Raw genomic sequence first — 17,720 nt, forward strand, 5'->3', positions numbered from 1 at the left:
TATGTGCAAATGACCTGTCCATAAAGTTACCAGCTGCGCCTGAATCGACCAGTGCCTTACACTGGGGAACTACTGTGTAATCAGGAAAGTAGACGGGTAGGGTACAGTGCGCAGAAGAGGGCTCTGAACGAGTGTGGGTGTTCGATACCTGGGGTGACGCAAGAGTGCTCTGCCTGCCGCCTCCAGCGTGCAGGAGAATGTCCTCTCTTGCCATTAGAGTGACACTGGCGCTGTCGTCCTCTGCTCTCCCGGATCGCCGTTCCACCCAGCTCCATCAGCTCATGATCCAGGTTGGGGGGTTGGGGGACGTCCTCTAGCATCCAACAGGTTGTCCAACCGGATGGCCATGTCCACCAGTTAATTGAAGGACAACATGGTGTCCCGGCAGGCTAGCTCCCTTCGGACGTCCTCTCGTAGATGGCACCGGAAGTGGTCGAAGAGGGCCCGCTCGTTCCACCCGGACCAGACGCTAGAGTTCGAAACTCCAGGGCGAGGTCCTGCGCGGTCCTCGTCCCCTGCCTCACGTGGACCAGCCGCTCGTCCACCTCTCTACCTTCGGGCGGGTGATCGAAGATGGCCCGAAAGAGGCGAGCGAACTCCCCGTAGTTGTCCACGTGGCTCCTTCACTCCAGACCACATTGGCCCATTCCAGGGCTTTCCCCGAGAGGCAGGAGACGAGGGCGGACACCTTCTCCCGCTCCGATGGAGCCGGGCTGATGTTTGAATAGTACAACTCCAGTTGTAGGAGGAATCCCTGCCAGAGAGCAGCTGTCCCGTCGAAATCCAGTGGTCGGGATATATGCATCCCTCTGGGTGCTGGGGTGTGGGTGGCTGGATCCGGTCGGCCAGCTGATCCATCGCTTCTGCCAAGCTGGCTAGCATCGTCGAATGCTCCCGGACCCGTGCCATGACTCCAGGCATGTGCTCCTCTCCTGCTGACTCCATTTCGGGTGTGTGATTATGTGATGGGTGAGTTGAAGGAGTCAGGCGCAGGAGGGTAAATCACAGAATAACAGGGTTTATTCCGGAAAACAGAGTTACGCAGTCTAATTGGCAAAACAGGCGCACCTAAACCAACAAGGTACACAGGGGAAAATAACCCGGCGATACAAAATACAAGGAGCTCCACTGAGCTTCACTATCCTCACAATAAACAATCACACACAAAGACAAGGGGGCAGAGGGAACACTTATACAGGTACTGATGAGGGGATATGAACCATGTGTGTGTAATGAACAAGACAAAACCAATGGAATTATGAAATGAGGAGCGGCAATGGCTAGAAGGCCGGTGACGACGAACGCCGACGCCTGCACGAACAAGGAGAGGTGGCAGCTTCGGAGGGAGTAGTGAAAATATCACAGCTAATCACAACACTGTGAAACACAACACTATGAAACACTAATACTGTGAAACACTATCATTCAACTATTAGCGGCAGATACATTATGGACATTTTCAGAAATTACAAAAATAAAATAAAAATCGTATTTGTAGCACCTTTAAGAGTAGATGCGTGCCCAAATTTATTTTTTTTCCCCCCATGTAAGTGTTTGCCACTGTTATTGCCATTGAAATGCATTGGAAGCTCATATAAATATTGTTGTAGCACAGAAAGTATAGATGCTATCAAAAATATTTTCTCAAGCAATCTACATTGGAAGTTCGTTTTGTGTTAATAGCTTAAATCGTTTAAGGGCTAGAGTGATTTCAAATAATAAGAATAAGAATAAGAATAAGAATAAGACTATGTAAGAAATCTAGAGTTGTGCTTTGCCTTCAGCAAGCACACCTAATAAATAAATAAATACCTGGAGAATACGGGAAGTGGCCAGTATCTAATTTCATCCCCAAAGACCTGGCGGAAGTTCTTACTTAGGCCCAGACTGAAGCCATTCTTATCTGCCCCATGACGGAATGGTGGCGCACGGAACGCCTCTGAGGAACAATAGAATAGAATATGATCAGTGTTGAACCAAAACTGAGGAGAGATCTAGTTTTGCAACATAGAGAACATATGCAATCTAGATGTTTCATAACTCAAAGGAAACTGAGAGAAATACTTCATTGCATTATGTTGTGGGTACTTATGTAACTGCTGAATCAATAGCAACACTATAAGTCTAATGTCTAATAAGTCTAATGCATGGATAAGAAACATTTTGAGACATCAGTTGTCAAATATCCTCTTGTGGAACAGATTGATGAGAGTTTGTTATTCTCAAAGGGTGGGGAGATTTGCTGTTTAAAAGCCTGCTACAACTGCAGACTAATACCTTCTACTCCATCTCACTGAACTGCCATTTGTACAGCAAAGATAAAAATCAGCTACAGTGAGGGAAAAAAGTATTTGATCCCCTGCTGATTCTGTACGTTTGCCCACTGACAAAGACATGATCAGTCTATAATTTTAATGGTAGGTTTATTTGAACAGTGAGAGACAGAATAACAACAAAAAAATCCAGAAAAACGCATGTCAAAAATGTTATAAATTGATTTGCATTTTAATGAGGGAAATAAGTATTTGACCCCTCTGCAAAACATGACTTAGTACTTGGTGGAAAAACCCTTGTTCGCAAACACAGAGGTCAGACGTTTCTTGTAGTTGGCCACCAGGTTTGCACACATCTCAGGAGGGATTTTGTCCCACTCCTCTTTGCAGATCTTCTCCAAGTCATTAAGGTTTCGAGCCTGACGTTTGGCAACTCGAACCTTCAGCTCCCTCCACATATTTTCTATGGGATTAAGGTCTGGAGACTGGCTAGGCCACTCCAGGACCTTAATGTGCTTCTTCTTGAGCCACTCCTTTGTTGCCTTGGCCGTGTGTTTTGGGTCATTGTCATGCTGGAATATCCATCCACGACCCATTTTCAATGCCCTGGCTGAGGGAAGGAGGTTCTCACCCAAGATTTGATGGTACATGGCCCTGTCCATCGTCCCTTTGATGCGGTGAAATTGTCCTGTACCCTTAGCAGAAAAACACCCCCAAAGCATAATGTTTCCACCTCCATGTTTGACGGTGGGGATGGTGTTCTTGGTGTCATAGACAGCATTCCTCCTCCTCCAAACACGGTGAGTTGAGTTGATGCCAAAGTGCTCGATTTTGGTCTCATCTGACCACAACACTTTCACCCAGTTCTCCTCTGAATAATTCAGATGTTCATTGGCAAACTTCAGATGGGCCTGTATATGTGCTTTCTTGAGCAGGGGGACCTTGCGGGCGCTGCAGGATTTCAGTCCTTCATGACGTAGTGTGTTACCAATTGTTTTCTTGGTGACTATTGTCCCAGCTGCCTTGAGATCATTGACAAGATCCTCCCATGTAGTTATGGGCTGATTCCTCACTGTTCTCATGATCATTGCAACTCCACGAGGTGAGATCTTGCATGGAGCCCCAGGCCGAGGGAGATTGACGGTTATTTTGTGTTTCTTCCATTTGCGAATAATCGCACCAACTGTTGTCACCTTCTCACCAAGCTGCTTGGCGATGGTCTTGTAGCCCATTCCAGCCTTGTGTAGGTCTACAATCTTGTCCCTGACATCCTTGGAGAGCTCTTTGGTCTTGGCCATGGTGGAGAGTTTGGAATCTGAATGATTGCTTCTGTGGACAGGTGTCTTTTATACAGGTAACAAGCTGAGATTAGGAGCACTCCCTTTGTTGTTGTTATTCTGTCTCTCACTGTTGAAATAAACCTACCATTAAAATTATAGACTGATCATTTCTTTGTCAGTGGGCAAACGTACAAAATCAGCAGAGGATCAAATACTTTTTTCCCTCACTGTATTTCTAATTGACTTTATGTAATAACTAATGCCAATGAACCAAAGAGCCTGAGTACCCTGCTCTCTGAGGACAGATCTATGCCTTCAGGTCTGCTGGCTGTTCTGAGCTGTGGTTTGGCTGACTTCTCTTCCTCTAAAGGCCTGTCCAGCAGGGCTACCTGACCAGTGTCTATTTCTAAGCCTCTTACTCCTCTGAGCCTCCTCTTGGCGTTATAACAGACTCCCTGAGTAATCCACTCACTCCAATCTGAGACTGCTCTCTCTGTCTGTCTGTCTGATATTGGCCATGACAAAGATACATCGAATCATACCACAGATGAGGGACTCAATCTCTGTTTTTATTGGATGTGGAGAAAAATTGAATAAAGTCCCTATACTTGGAGACTCAGTCAGTGCACCCAGACTAGGTCTATTTACACTATGTTTAGTGAGACACCAGTGAGATGCTCTCAAAAACAGCCCTTACCTAGAGTGGATCTGTTCTTGCAGACCAGCCAGCAGTGGTAGACGAACAGTGAGGCCAGACTGACAGAGAACATAGAAGCAGCGAAGAACAGGAACATTATATGGAATTTAGCCTGGCTGTCAGGCAGACCATCCTGAGGGAGCAGTTCCACACAAACACAATGCATTAGACTTCTAGTATCTGCAAGTGCACATTAAACATTACCTCTCTATTGAAGTTACTGTAAGGAAAGTATGTCATCTAGTTGGGTGTTAGCGTTTGTTAGCTAGGACTAGGTCACTACAAAACTAGTTTAGGGGGAGCTTAACCAATCAGTGTGCATCGTCCTCAAATTAAATGCCACTGATTGGCTGATTGGCTCATACCAGTTATTCTAACAGACGGTCATGTGTTGTACCTCCAGCCTTGCAGAGAAATCAGAATGCCAAAAACATAACATGAAACAGTGATTTTAAAGTTATACACCAAGCATCATCTTTCATACTGTATTCTCCCCCTAATGAACATGGATATAGAGAGATATAGATATATAAGACAGTAAACTATAATTAGAAATGCAATCATTCTACTGATTTAGATTCTACAGAATGTAAATTATTCAGAAGTTTACAACGAAGATATTGTACTCACGATCCAGAATTTAATGAAGTACTGTAAATCTGTAGCAGTGATGAAAAGGCAATATAATAAGGAGTATGCCAGGAACAGCATGAAAAACTTATAGTTGGAGAAGCCCACACAGTTATTCACCCTGTCACATTCCAAAACAATAAGGCAATGCTCCAAGTCAATATCACACAATATGGGGAAAAAAAACATACAGTTTGACTGCAACATAGATTGTAAGAATGTCCCCAAACAGAAATGGACAAGGCTGAAATATCATCTACACTATATATACAAAAGTATGTGGACACCCCTTCAAATTAGTGGATTAGGCTATTTCAGCCACACCCGTTGCTGACAGGTGTATAAAATCGATCACACAGCCATGACAAACATTGGTAGTAGAATGGCCTTATTGAACAGCTCAGTGAATTTCAACGCGGCACCGTCATAGGATGCCACCTTTCACCCTGCTAGAGCTGCCCCGGTCAACTGTAAGTGCTGTTATTCTGAAGTGGAAACGTCTAGGAGCAACAACGTGGTAGGCCACACAAACTCACAGAACGGGACCGCCGAGTGCTGAAGCGTGTAGCGGGTAAAAAAATCTGTCCTCAGTTGCAACACTCACTACCGAGTTCCAAACTGCCTCTGGAAGCAACGTCAGCACAAAGACTGTTTGTCGGGAGCTTCATGAAATGGATTTCCAATGCCGAGCAGCCGCACACAAGCCTAAGATCACCATGCGCAATGCCAAGCGTCGGCTGGAGTGGTGTAAAGCTCGCCGCCATTGGACTCTGGAGCAATGGAAACGTGTTCTCTGGAGTGATGAATCACGCTTCACCATCTGGCAGTCCGACAGATGAATCTGGGTTTGACGGATGCCAGGAGAACGCTACCCGCCCCAATGCATAGGGCCAACTGTAAAGTTTGGTGGAGGAGGAATAATGATCTGGGGCTGCTTTTCATGGTTCGGGCTAGGCCCCTCAGCATACAATGACATTCTTGACAATTCTGTGCTTCCAACTTTGTGGGAACAGTTTGGAGAAGGCCCTTTCCTGTTTCAGAATGACAATGCCCCCGTGCACAAAGGGAGGTCCATACAGAAATGGTTTGTCGAGATCGGTGTGGAAGACTGGCCTGCACAGAGCCCTGACCTCAACCCCATCGAACACCTTTGGGATGAATTGGAACGCCGACTGCAAGCCAGGCCTAATCGCCCAACATCAGTGTCCGACCTCACTAATGCTCTTGTGGCTGAATGGAAGCAAGTCCCCACAGCAATGTTCCAACATCTAGTGGAAAGCCTTGGAAAGCCTTCCCAGAACAGTGGAGGCTGTTATAGCAGCGAAAGGGGGACCAACTCTATATTTATGCCAATGATTTTGAAATGAGATGTTCGACGAGCAGGTGTCCACATACTTTTGGTCATGTAGCGTATATCGTAGACAGACATCTGTTAAGCCCTTGACGACAATGGAAAAAGCTATCTATTTATCAAATGAGATTTAAACACTATTACAAATCATACAGGGACCTAATGGAAAATATTGTTTATTTCCCTAGAATAATTAATAAAACATCACTTATATTTAGTATGAGATCATACAGTAACAATACATACCACGGGCAATGGTGATCCATCTTTAGGATGCATCTGTAAAACAACAGTAAGGAACCTCAGTGACAGCTAGAATATTCTCCTACACATTAAAAAGAGTTACAGCAGAGTTCTTATTAACAGTACATAGGACCATGAGCAAAGCCATACTTATCACAGACTGAGCAATGGTGACATCGATCAGGCTTGACCAGCTGGCAGCGATCACAGAAACGGATAGCTGAGGAGAGACAGCAAGAGACAGCGTTAGCATGGTCAATTAGACACCATTGTCAGCCTATCCACCCCACTGATAAATAACAAATGAAATTGACTTTTGATTGCCAAAGGCCAGTGCTTCTGGTGTGTCGCTACACACTGCTCTGTCAACAGCAAGTATTGAAAGGTTTTAGGGGTACCATAGGCCTATGTTCTTTTGTTCATCACCATTTCTGTAATTGTGTTCAACAACTGAAATGCTATAGAAATATCTTTGTATTGTAAACAGAGAATGTCAAATGAAAATGGTTTGTCAATTAAATAAAGAATGTATAACAATGAAAGCACCTATAACAATGAAATTGTTATACTGGTGGATTGGTAAAAGTCACAGGGCAGAATTGCATTGAACCATCCATCACAGTTAAGACGTTTATCAGCGTGTGTTCTGTACCTCCAGACATGGTGCGGGTGTAGATGGGTAAATCCTTGGCTAGCCTTCTAAGAATCTCCTGTTGAGACTCTCCGCGGTCCTCACGCTCCAACAGCTCCTTGTCTGAGTAGGACAGGTGGAACTACAGAGGAGAGGATGGAGGAACATAATAAGAAGCATCCTGTGCCTCTAGCATACTGCAGGCCTATATCCATTACTAATGAGATACACTTCCCATTACAGCACTTATCAAAGAATATGATAATGCAAGTGATCTAAATGATGTGTAGCTCTGAGTGCTGGAGGACTGCAGTACAGTATTGTTGTGTGTCGCAAGGCTGATCAGTCATTTGCAGTTCTATATTTCCCCTTTCCTTCTGATTCCTTCTGCCTGAGCAGCTAGATTGGTTGGAGAGCCACAGCACTGCTACATTATTACTTTGAGGCACTCAGGCATTTTATGATTGAAGGCTAAGGACTAATAACTTCAACAATAACAAACAGCATGGTACCCAGTGCCACATATATCACTTTTATTGCGACATCACCACCCACTGAATAATCTAACAAATAAATACTACAGTATGAAGGAAAACATTGTTATGTGGTGACCTGAATGTTAAGTTCTCTCCCCTTGAATGCACACAATGAAACAGAGCACTCAGTAGTGTAAGGAGGATTTTTGAGTGTCGTCTGAAGCACATGGATTCAACAACAACAAGCACTGAATCCGAGTGGTCAGGAGAAGTGCTATTAGAGTGCTCCTTCAGGCAGTTGGAGAAGAATGTAATATCACACTAAATATCACTCTCAATCATAGAAGGAGAGACTGTAGCCTAGTTCTGCACCTCTCCCTGTACCTCATCATCGAGACTTGTCTAGAGCCGTGTGGGTGACTGTGGTCAGACGCACGCACCAAGGTTATTATAGTTTTCCGTTTATATATTCGTTTTTATTTCTATTCGTTTTAAGATTTTATTTGAAATTCAGTTTAGTTTGTTAGTTTTCAGATCCACTTTATTAGTTTTTATTCAGTTTAAGTTTTATAAAAAAAAATATTTTGTTTTTATATTAATTTCGTTTCAGTTTTAGTGTTAGGGACAGAAATGTGTGGGAGGCTAGGAGCCATTTATGTGTTTTGGGGATGTCACTTCTTGCCACTGTGTGGCAGTAATGCATAGGTTAGTTTAGGTTTAAAGGTAGACACAATTTCTGTAACAACCAGGAGGGTTGAAGCACGAGGCTAAACTTCTCTACTGTTTTGGTCCCGTAGCTACCACGTTGTAGCAGCATGAAACACAGCTGTGCACATGCGCAGATACTCTGTGTGACGGTGTAAGAGCAAAGTCTTGCATAATGGGTGCGTTCAAGCGAATCACTTTGGTCAAGTCGGTGACCATCGTGTGTTGCATTCTGGGGATTGTCTGACTTGCATCTACATGTCAACTGCATGAACTTTACAACAATAATGTGATCAAAGGTCATGAAGTTTTGACTGCAAGTTTCTGCAGTTGCTCTTCACCAACTTCATCCTGCAGCATCGCCTGCATTGTGGGAGGCTCTATTGTCAACCAATCATCAGGGTGCTTTTGTTTGACCCACGTGAACATGACCAAAGACATGAAAGAGGAACCAATTTGCCGCGATTTATGTGTACAGTGGATATATACAAATACATGTGATATTTGAGGCTCTTTCTCAATAAGTGATTGTACAATGTACACACATAATATTCTATTATGATTTCAGATTGTGTGATATGGTGGTTAGATCCATGTTTATTTCGACATTATAAAGAAAACATTTAATAAACAATGGCAACACTACCATGTTGATCTGAGCCTTGCTGTTGGAAAACCACATTAGTGTCCGACTTTCGGCTGTCGCATATGCACCTCCCCCGACTTTCGTCTACTGTCGGTTGCTTTAGCCTTACTACTCAAACACGCCGAATACCTGTGGTGCTGTTTGTGGCAACGTCATCTCACTGAGTCTACCTTTCAATTATAAAGTAAATCTCAATGTGACCCGCCAGATTCAGAAACTTGAAAATCCCATTCGAAAAAAAGTTTGTAAACCCCATTAGATTTTGAAACCACCCCCCCCTCAAACTGAACATAATTCATGTTGGTTTTGATTTTACTTCAGTTCGTTTTGGAGTCAAAGATAATAGTTTCAGTTTAATTTTAGTTTTTCAAATGGATTTGTGAATTATTTTATTTAAGTTTACTAAATGTTTTTTCATTAGTTTTAGTTTCAGTTCTAGATTACTATAACAACGGTGGCACACACACACACACACACACACTCACCTCTTTCATGGGGTTCATGGGCTTGGTGAAGATGGTCTGCCAGTAGGCCCAGGTAAACAAGATGAAGGCAACATGATAGGCCAGCAGGTAAACAACTGGAAATAGAAAGACATACAGAAAGACAATTGTAGAATGATGATTTATTGGGAAAGATGGGTTGATCTGTGGCTTTCTGAAGGGTGGAATTGATGAGTGTTGGAATAATTATATACACAAATGTAGGTCCTCCAATCAGGGGTGAGGGCAGGGCTGGGATTATTGTATGTTTTTAGATTTTTGTGGTTTGGCTTCATGCTGTGAGCGGTGTGTATCCTGGTCCTGGTAGTTATGGGTTCGCTCGCTTCCATGCCCGTCCGGGCATCGGGCGGGGCTTGGTTTTTCCCGCCCTTGGAAAATCCCCTTTGGGTCGGGAGCGGGGCCTTGCCGTGTCGGCGTCTCGGGGCGGGTGGGAGCGAGCACACCCTCTGACCAGAGCACCCACTGTAGGAGTGGCCATTTGTATTGTCTGTATTGTATTGTTGTTTTAAAGAAAACATTTGTATATCCCTCAAAACAAATTGTACAAAGGGAAAAAAAGACATACAGCTCACTGTGCAGGCAAGTCATGTCTGCTAGCAGCTAGATCTCTGATACAGTTTTCGAATAGACCAACAAAAATGCCCTGTTTCCCATTAACTTAAAGTCAATAAAGTTATTATTCCTTTCCCACACTTTGAACAGAGCACATTTTTCCTAAGAACCCCCAAAGGAGAAATTGTGGCGGCTTTGGGTCAGCTTGACTAAGGGCTCTATTCAAACAGATCCGCTTTAGCCGACATACGCATAGCGGTTGTTTTGGCAGTGTCGGAGGTGGAAATGCAGAGGTAAAACCACAAGCGGCTCCTGGCATTATAGCCTACCTAAAGCCTACACAGAGTCACATTAAGAGAAATCCCATGCAGCCTTGTTAACAAGTTTGAACTTGTTGAGATGTAATATACACCTCGATTAGGCTGATAGAAATACTCATTATTTTGTTTCATGATTTTCAGTTAGAGTCATTATTTCTATATAGCCTACACAGTCCCTAACACTCTCGTTCCGAACTTCTAACACGAGTAGGATGGGTGTGGCTTCGTGACAATGATCAAGAGCAGCTGCTCACCGATTTGACAGCTCCAACACAGTTACACCTCTGACACTACCAAAACATCAGCTATGCGGATGTCGGCTATCGCAGGTTAACGCTTGATCTGATTGAATCTAGGCCTAACTTTGCTTAGATAAGGCTCTGGCAAAGATAACAGAAGTCCTTTTTGCTTTTGGGATCTTATTTATTCAGGAAGCCCTCTTACATAGCCTTTAATAATAACAGTGAAAATTAGTTTCCAAATGGTTTTGAGTAAACAAACATAATTGGAATCCATGAAACTGACTATAAACTGCATGCTTGACTGACATTTTTTCTAAAAGACAGGTTGGGGTTAGACTATGATGAAGCGTGTAGTGATGCTTAGGCTAGCTACAGTAAATGTCTCTATTGGGTCCCAGCCTGTGTTGATGAGGGACTTGGGGAACATCCTATTCAACTGCTTCCAACTGCGTACTCCCTGACCCATCATGCAACATCATCCTCATTCCTGGGTGTCTCTCCTGACTCTAACTGTGTATATAACAGATTCAGGCCTGGCAGAGGAAACAGAAAGTTCTTAGACAAGCACTTTAACAGACCTACTTCCCCTGCCCACAATGGTACTAACCACCTGAGCGGCAGTTGGTCAGACTAATGGCTACTGTTGGCACACGACTGACCATTGATAAGCCTCAATCCTCTGGGTTATTCATCAGTGCTGGGTTCACTGAGACAGACAGGCACTACTAATGGCATGGCATCAGTGTTCATCATATCATACTGTAGAAAAAAACTATATCGGTCAGGGCACTTACTCTTTTCTCCAATGTTGTCGATGGATTCTGAAAGGAAAAGATGAGAAATGTGCAGTCATGTCTCTGTATTTAGTTACCGTAAAAAAAATCAACGTTTACTGCATAACACCCGAAAAAATACGAATGTAAATGCTTTGAACATTTTCAGCAGCATCCCTCTTCAGTATAATGTGTAGATTGTGCTAAAAACAAAGGATATGCCTATGTGGCAAATTTTCTCCTTGGTGTACTTGGCGTCAAATTATTGTTTAATAATGATAAATAAGCTGAGGGTCACACAGACATGCTGTAGGCATGCTGCTGAATTGCTATAAGTGAAATATGCTAACACTAAGACATCCTTTAGTCCCAATGCCGTCTGAGACATCAAACTCCTACGACAGGGTTCCTCAACTGGAGGTGGTTTTATGAGGCACCCCAAGTTTTCCCCAAAAAATATATAAATACTTGTTTTATTTATTTTGGACATAAAAGACTGTAAAAACACCAGGAAATCAGCACAAAGTGATTTTAATTTAGGAAATCTGTTCCCAAGTATTCCCACGCATAATACAGAGACACGTGATCATATACAAATGTAAGCAAGGTTTGAAATGATTATGTTTTAGTCAAATATTATATGTTTGGGCTTCTTGCAGTCAATTTGCAGTCTACAAATTCTTTGAAATTATGTTCCTGCCCCCCGACCATCCGCTCAAGAAGAAATTGTCCCACAGATGAATCTAGTTGATGATCCCTATCCTACAACTTATCACGACCCATTCCAATCATAAATGACTGTCCTTGTTTTACCTTTTGATATAATAAAGCATTAATGTGCATTGACACGAAAGCAATGAAAACAACAGTAGCATCGTGTCTGTTACAGTCTGTGCTGACTGTTGCAGCTGCTCCACGTGCAGCTGGACAGGGGGCAAACAAAGAAGCTGGCCACTTGCTAGGATCAGCACCCCAGTCCTCAACACACTGAATCAGCTCAACTACTGAGTATACAAAACATTAAGAACACCTGCTCTTTCCATGAAATAGACTGACCAGGTGAATCCAAGTGAAAGCTATGATCCCTTATTGATGTCACTTGTTAAATCCACTTCAATCAGTGTAGATGAAAGGGAGGAGACAGGTTAAAGAATGATTTTTAAGCCTTGAGACAATTGAGACATGGATTGTGTATGTGTGCCATTCAAAGGGTGAATAGGCAGTATGGTAGTAGGTGCCAGGCGCACCGGTTTGTGTCAAGAACTGCAGCACTGCTCTGTTTTTCGCACTCAACAGTTTCCTGTGTGTATAAAGAATGGTCCACCACCCAAAGGGCATCCAGACAACTTGACACAACTGTGGGAAGCATTGGAGTCAACATTGGCCAGCATCCCTGTGGAATGCTTTCTCCATGCCCTGCCGAATTGAGGCTTTTCTAAGGGCAAAAGGGGGAGGGTGCAACTCAATATTAGGAAGGTGTTCCTAATGTTTGGTATATTCAGTGTACATGAGTAGCACCCTACTACATACACCTACTAATATAACATGAACATCACCAAGAGACACCTATGAGAAGCTCCAGTACACACATATTACACAGTTGCACCTTACTACACACACCTACACACACTTAATAAACATCATTAAAATACACACCTAATACACATGACCAGCATCCACCAAATACATTATATACTACATCAACAGCACAGAAAAGACAGGACCAGCTCCCTAATTGAGACAAAGTATCCTACACATAACTAATACTAAAAACACCAAACACATAAGACCAGTTCCCCAACAGCACATTGATCCTTCTTCCTTCCAATCAGCCCTTACAGGAGCACACATTAGCTTAATATTCACAGGCATATAGCACACTGCAGTCTGCACACATACACAGCCAGAGCTGAGGAAAGGTGATCAGAGCAAAATAATCATACAAATAATTATTGTGTGTGCGTGCATGCTTATGTGTGTGTTGTCAACCCAGTTTCCATACACACTGGGTCAACACGACTAAGAGGGCAGTGAATTGGCACTTTAGTGGTGTGGCATAACATATTGTTTGTCCACATACTACAACAGGTGCTTGGTAATACATTTGAAAGGGTGAAATCAAACAACTGATTTGTGTCCAAGAATTCTCATAAAGTTTCCCAACAATAACAGCGCTGGAATATCACAGCTTTGACATTTTGTCAACTTCAAAAGACCCTGCTGCCATTTTTCAAAGATAGTGTGAAGTGATTTTATGAGGGGAAAACTGGGTCAGGCAGAGATTGCTTGGGGTGAATTAAGTGAGTCAGACAATGGGATTAACAGAACTAGAGGGATCAGTTGATGATACACTCCTACAATTTTTTTGGGAACTCATCACACCACTTGCTGGCAACAACAGTTCTAGTCCTATCTTACTGGTTTCATTATAGATAGGAGAAAACAAGACATATACGTTTTCTGTCATTTTACAGTCAATGCAAATATCAAACTATCATATTGTAGGAACTAAAAGCATTGATAACAGATTAATACATTCAATCCCTGGTTTCCTCTGACACACACAGAGCTCTTCACCTAAGGAATCAGCATCACTATTCAGGTAAATTCAATATTCTGTCTAATATTCCTCTCTTTTACACAATCATTTAACAAAGTGTAACATTGCCAGCCTAAAAACCAGCCTTGAAAGCCAATGGGAGGGAGGAACTAAATGTCCAAAATGGCACCCTATAGTGAACTACTTTTGAGCAGGGTTCATAGGGCCCAATTGTATTTTGTATTTATTATGGATCCCCGTTAGCTGCTGCCAAGGCAAATTAAGGCAGTAATACAATTTTTAAAACATTACAATACATTCACAACACATTAAGTGTGTGCCCTCAGGCCTCTACTCTACCTTAGATTGCTTATTGTAAAGCAGCAAGTGCTGATCACATCACAGTGTTGTCGTGAATGTGCAACACATGAACACGTAATGAATCTTGTCAGAGCTGTATGAAGTAGTAGTACATCCATGTAATCCATACATACAGGCAAAGGATAGTACAGGCCATCAATCTGCCAAACTCATCCTTGTGAAGTGATTTTTCATCCGGAGAGGAACTCAAATGGAGGGGGCTTGATTTTTCATAGTCATAAACATTTAAAAGCAGACCACAACTTGGATGTTTTACAGAGGCACAAGTTGATATAGACCCTTCATCTTAATCAGTGCTTGTTTCTTGTATAGTTGTTTGGATTATACATTTGCAATAAATGGTCCATACATACAGTATATGGTGCATTGCTTGAGATAATCAAACACATTAGCAAGATTATTGAATGATGTCAGTCCATATATAAACAACCAATAATTACATTTCCACTATCATTATTTCATTATAATCAAACAGTATTTGCAACTAATGTAATCTATTTCAGTTATAGTATTTATAGGAGCCTTCCAGATACCAACATTTGTTTCCAGAATAACTGTCTTTGAAATGATGGTAGAAATTGGTACTGTCAACAACAAGCACCAGCATAAACAAATTGTTCAGCGTCCAAAATCAGGCTGGACCAACATGAGTGAATGCTGAAAATGAGACGCAGCACAGGAGCTGGGAAAAACACATGGACACATCAGTTTTAAAGGCAATGCAAGGCATCCACAGCATCCTAGCATTCAAACCCATACTGTACCGACAGCGGAGTTATCCTTACCTATGCAGAGCTGTACAACATACGCGTAGTAGGACCAAGCCACTATGATGGTGATAAAAATAACTGGAATCCAATACAAAACTGTCTGACAGCTCCGTTTGATACTGCGCGAGCCAGACGGCGCCATATTCTATTTATAAACCATTTGTTTGACATTAAGTTTTTGTCTCTCGTTCACTGAGCTTACTGCACATAAATCAGCCAGGACGTAGCACTTCTGTTCTTCAGCCTCCACTTCGCAGGCAGAGAGCGGCGGCGCGACGTTCCTCGTTCCTCTTTGTGCTGCAAAATATAGAGCACTACCCCTTTTCATCAAGTTGCCATGACGTTCGTGGAACGCTGCAAACCAATTTTCATTATTTGGAATGAGCCCATTGAGCCTCTGACCATTGATGCAGAGAAGAAAATGTGTATCAACATTTAAGTTGCTTTTAATGTTGACTTGACATTGATCTAACATTGATGAAAGTAGGCATATATGATGGAAAGATCTTAGGCTACATTTAATGTGCCTTTTTGTAGAATAGGCCTATTGGTAGGCAGCAGGGGCGGTGTGTTCAATAGGGCGATATGGGCGATGCACTGCCAAACGGGAAAAGGAAGGGATTTTTTTTCTAATCAATTATATCACGGCAACAGTAGTTATCAGTGTTGTAATCTAGACGTCTGATCTGCCACAGTGCCACTAAATGTCCAATCAGGCTAAAGTCGTGCTTCAAATGGCCCCCCCCCCTTTTGGGGCGATTTCAGTCAGGTTGAAAATCGCCCAGAAGTCTGTCATAGACTCCCATGTAAAATCAATTTTTTTCAAATATCAGAGCTTTCAATACAATCTCTATGGGTTTCTGAGGGCTTGCACTTACGCGCTTTCGTCATACGTAACATAACCATGAACGTAACTAAGAAAAGAGCGGGTAGCAGCGTCAATCAATTTACTATTACTGTCAAAATGGCTAGGCTTCAGTGCAACTCGATTGTGTCTTTGAAAGAAGTTCCTTTTTGTCGGCGAACAAATGAAGATAAATTGGCAACGAAACAATTAGGACCTCCCAGACCAAATTTAATAATTCAACAGGTTTCTACTAAAGGGGGGAAGTCCTACACCCGAGGATTTTCCAAAAATTGGTACGAACGAAAAACCTGGCTAGCAGGCTGCGATGTAGCTAATGCAGTCTTCTGCTACCCCCTGCTTACTCTTTCACCCTGAAGGCGGCACGGCAGACAGCACCGCTTGGACAGCGACTGGTGTGTAACGGACATGCACCATCTTTCAGGAAAGATTAAGAAACATGAGCTGTCAAAGACCCACATGGATAGCTGTTTGAGATTGTCTGCTTTGGGGAGAGTGAACATTCCCACTCAACTGGATGAGGGATACAGGCTAGCTGTCCGCCGCCACAACGATGAGGTTAGTGTTGATAATCACAAGTTTACTGGAGAACTGAAACTGACAAGGCTGACAAGATATGACCCTTTTGTCCATTGTTATTGGATAGGAACAGAACTTATAACCAGCTCCTGACCTAAATAGATCTTAGCACAACATTTTACTCAACATATCATATTCCATATTCACTATAACAAATATATTTACTACGACATTAGCAAGAACCGCCACATCCTCAGCCGGCTAATCCAGTGTGTGAAGTTTTGCGGAGTGTTTGAGTTAGCTTTGCGAGGCAAAGATGAAACTGAGGGCTCCACCAACCCTGGTAAGCCAACACTTTTGAGATCAGTCAATAAATGCTTCTGGTATTGACTTATATGCTGCCCCTGTCTTCATGTTGTTGCTGGACATATATATTTTAAAATGTGTGTAGGTCACCTAAATCATCAGAAAAATTGCCCCCCCTGAGAATTTTTTCAGGAGCCGCCACTGGTAGGCAGTGCTTGACTTTTACATTTACATTTTAGTCATTTAGCAGACACTCTTATCCAGAGCGACTTACAGTTAGTGAATGCATACATGTTTTCATACTTGGACTGAAATAGGTTCAGGTACTCATTTTGGGTGTCGGTACTGTTTATATTTAGGTGCAGGAGTTCCACAATCCTTTTGAGCTAATATTATATGAGGAATAGGAGCTCAAACAGTGGAAAATGTGAGGTGCTGGTACTCAGCTCCGGTGATCCCCTGCCCAAGTCAAGCACTATTAGGCATATTTGTTTATGAATGTAATACAGTAAGAGCAGAAGATGCTAATATAGCCGCTCTGTTTCAAAATTCTGAGGAATGTGTGACACAATCAGCTGTTAATAACTGACATATTAAATATTGCCTTCAGCTAAAATCTGAGGTCAGAGGTTATGAAATTGTGTTTGTGTGTGTGTGCGCTCGTGTGTGCGCTTTTGTGTCCAGAACATTTATTACACAAAGCTTTGATTGTTTTAAAATCTTTATTTACCAAGTCAACGTAACAGCCTGCAACAGCCTGTGTTATCCATCTCATCTTAACAAAGTTCTGTAGACGAGAGCTTTGTCATTCACATGACTTCCAAACATCATTCAGAAGAGGTAGACAAAAAGAAAATGTAAGATATTCACATTACTTGCACAAATGGCTTCTGTTATATCATGCAAAGGGAGTAGGCTAAGTAAACACATCCATTTGTTTGATTTAATATGTAACATATGAGATAATATTGTGAGACATTGGCACTAGCAAACCAAGTATGTATTCAAGCAGGAAATC

At 42.5% G+C, this 17,720-nt stretch overlaps 1 protein-coding gene across 1 annotated transcript in view; it reads right to left on the minus strand.

The window, feature by feature from the left end:
- LOC311107652 (palmitoyltransferase ZDHHC2-like) overlaps nucleotides 1–15,154 on the minus strand; it is a gene marked incomplete at both ends in the record, with an annotated part of 36,520 nt that extends 21,366 nt beyond the window's left edge. Inside the window, 9 exons of the mRNA XM_084150180.1 lie at nucleotides 1,813–1,939; nucleotides 4,251–4,383; nucleotides 4,881–5,001; nucleotides 6,478–6,510; nucleotides 6,625–6,694; nucleotides 7,127–7,247; nucleotides 9,418–9,512; nucleotides 11,344–11,370; nucleotides 15,028–15,154. Coding sequence (XP_084006306.1) covers nucleotides 1,813–1,939; nucleotides 4,251–4,383; nucleotides 4,881–5,001; nucleotides 6,478–6,510; nucleotides 6,625–6,694; nucleotides 7,127–7,247; nucleotides 9,418–9,512; nucleotides 11,344–11,370; nucleotides 15,028–15,154 — 854 coding nt within the window. The remainder of the gene's footprint in view (nucleotides 1–1,812; nucleotides 1,940–4,250; nucleotides 4,384–4,880; nucleotides 5,002–6,477; nucleotides 6,511–6,624; nucleotides 6,695–7,126; nucleotides 7,248–9,417; nucleotides 9,513–11,343; nucleotides 11,371–15,027) is intronic.
- Between the last annotated feature and the right edge of the window lie 2,566 nt (nucleotides 15,155–17,720).

This window comes from Coregonus lavaretus (assembly GCF_964263955.1).
Source record: "Coregonus lavaretus genome assembly, chromosome: 32".
NCBI classification, from domain to species: Eukaryota; Metazoa; Chordata; class Actinopteri; order Salmoniformes; family Salmonidae; genus Coregonus; species Coregonus lavaretus.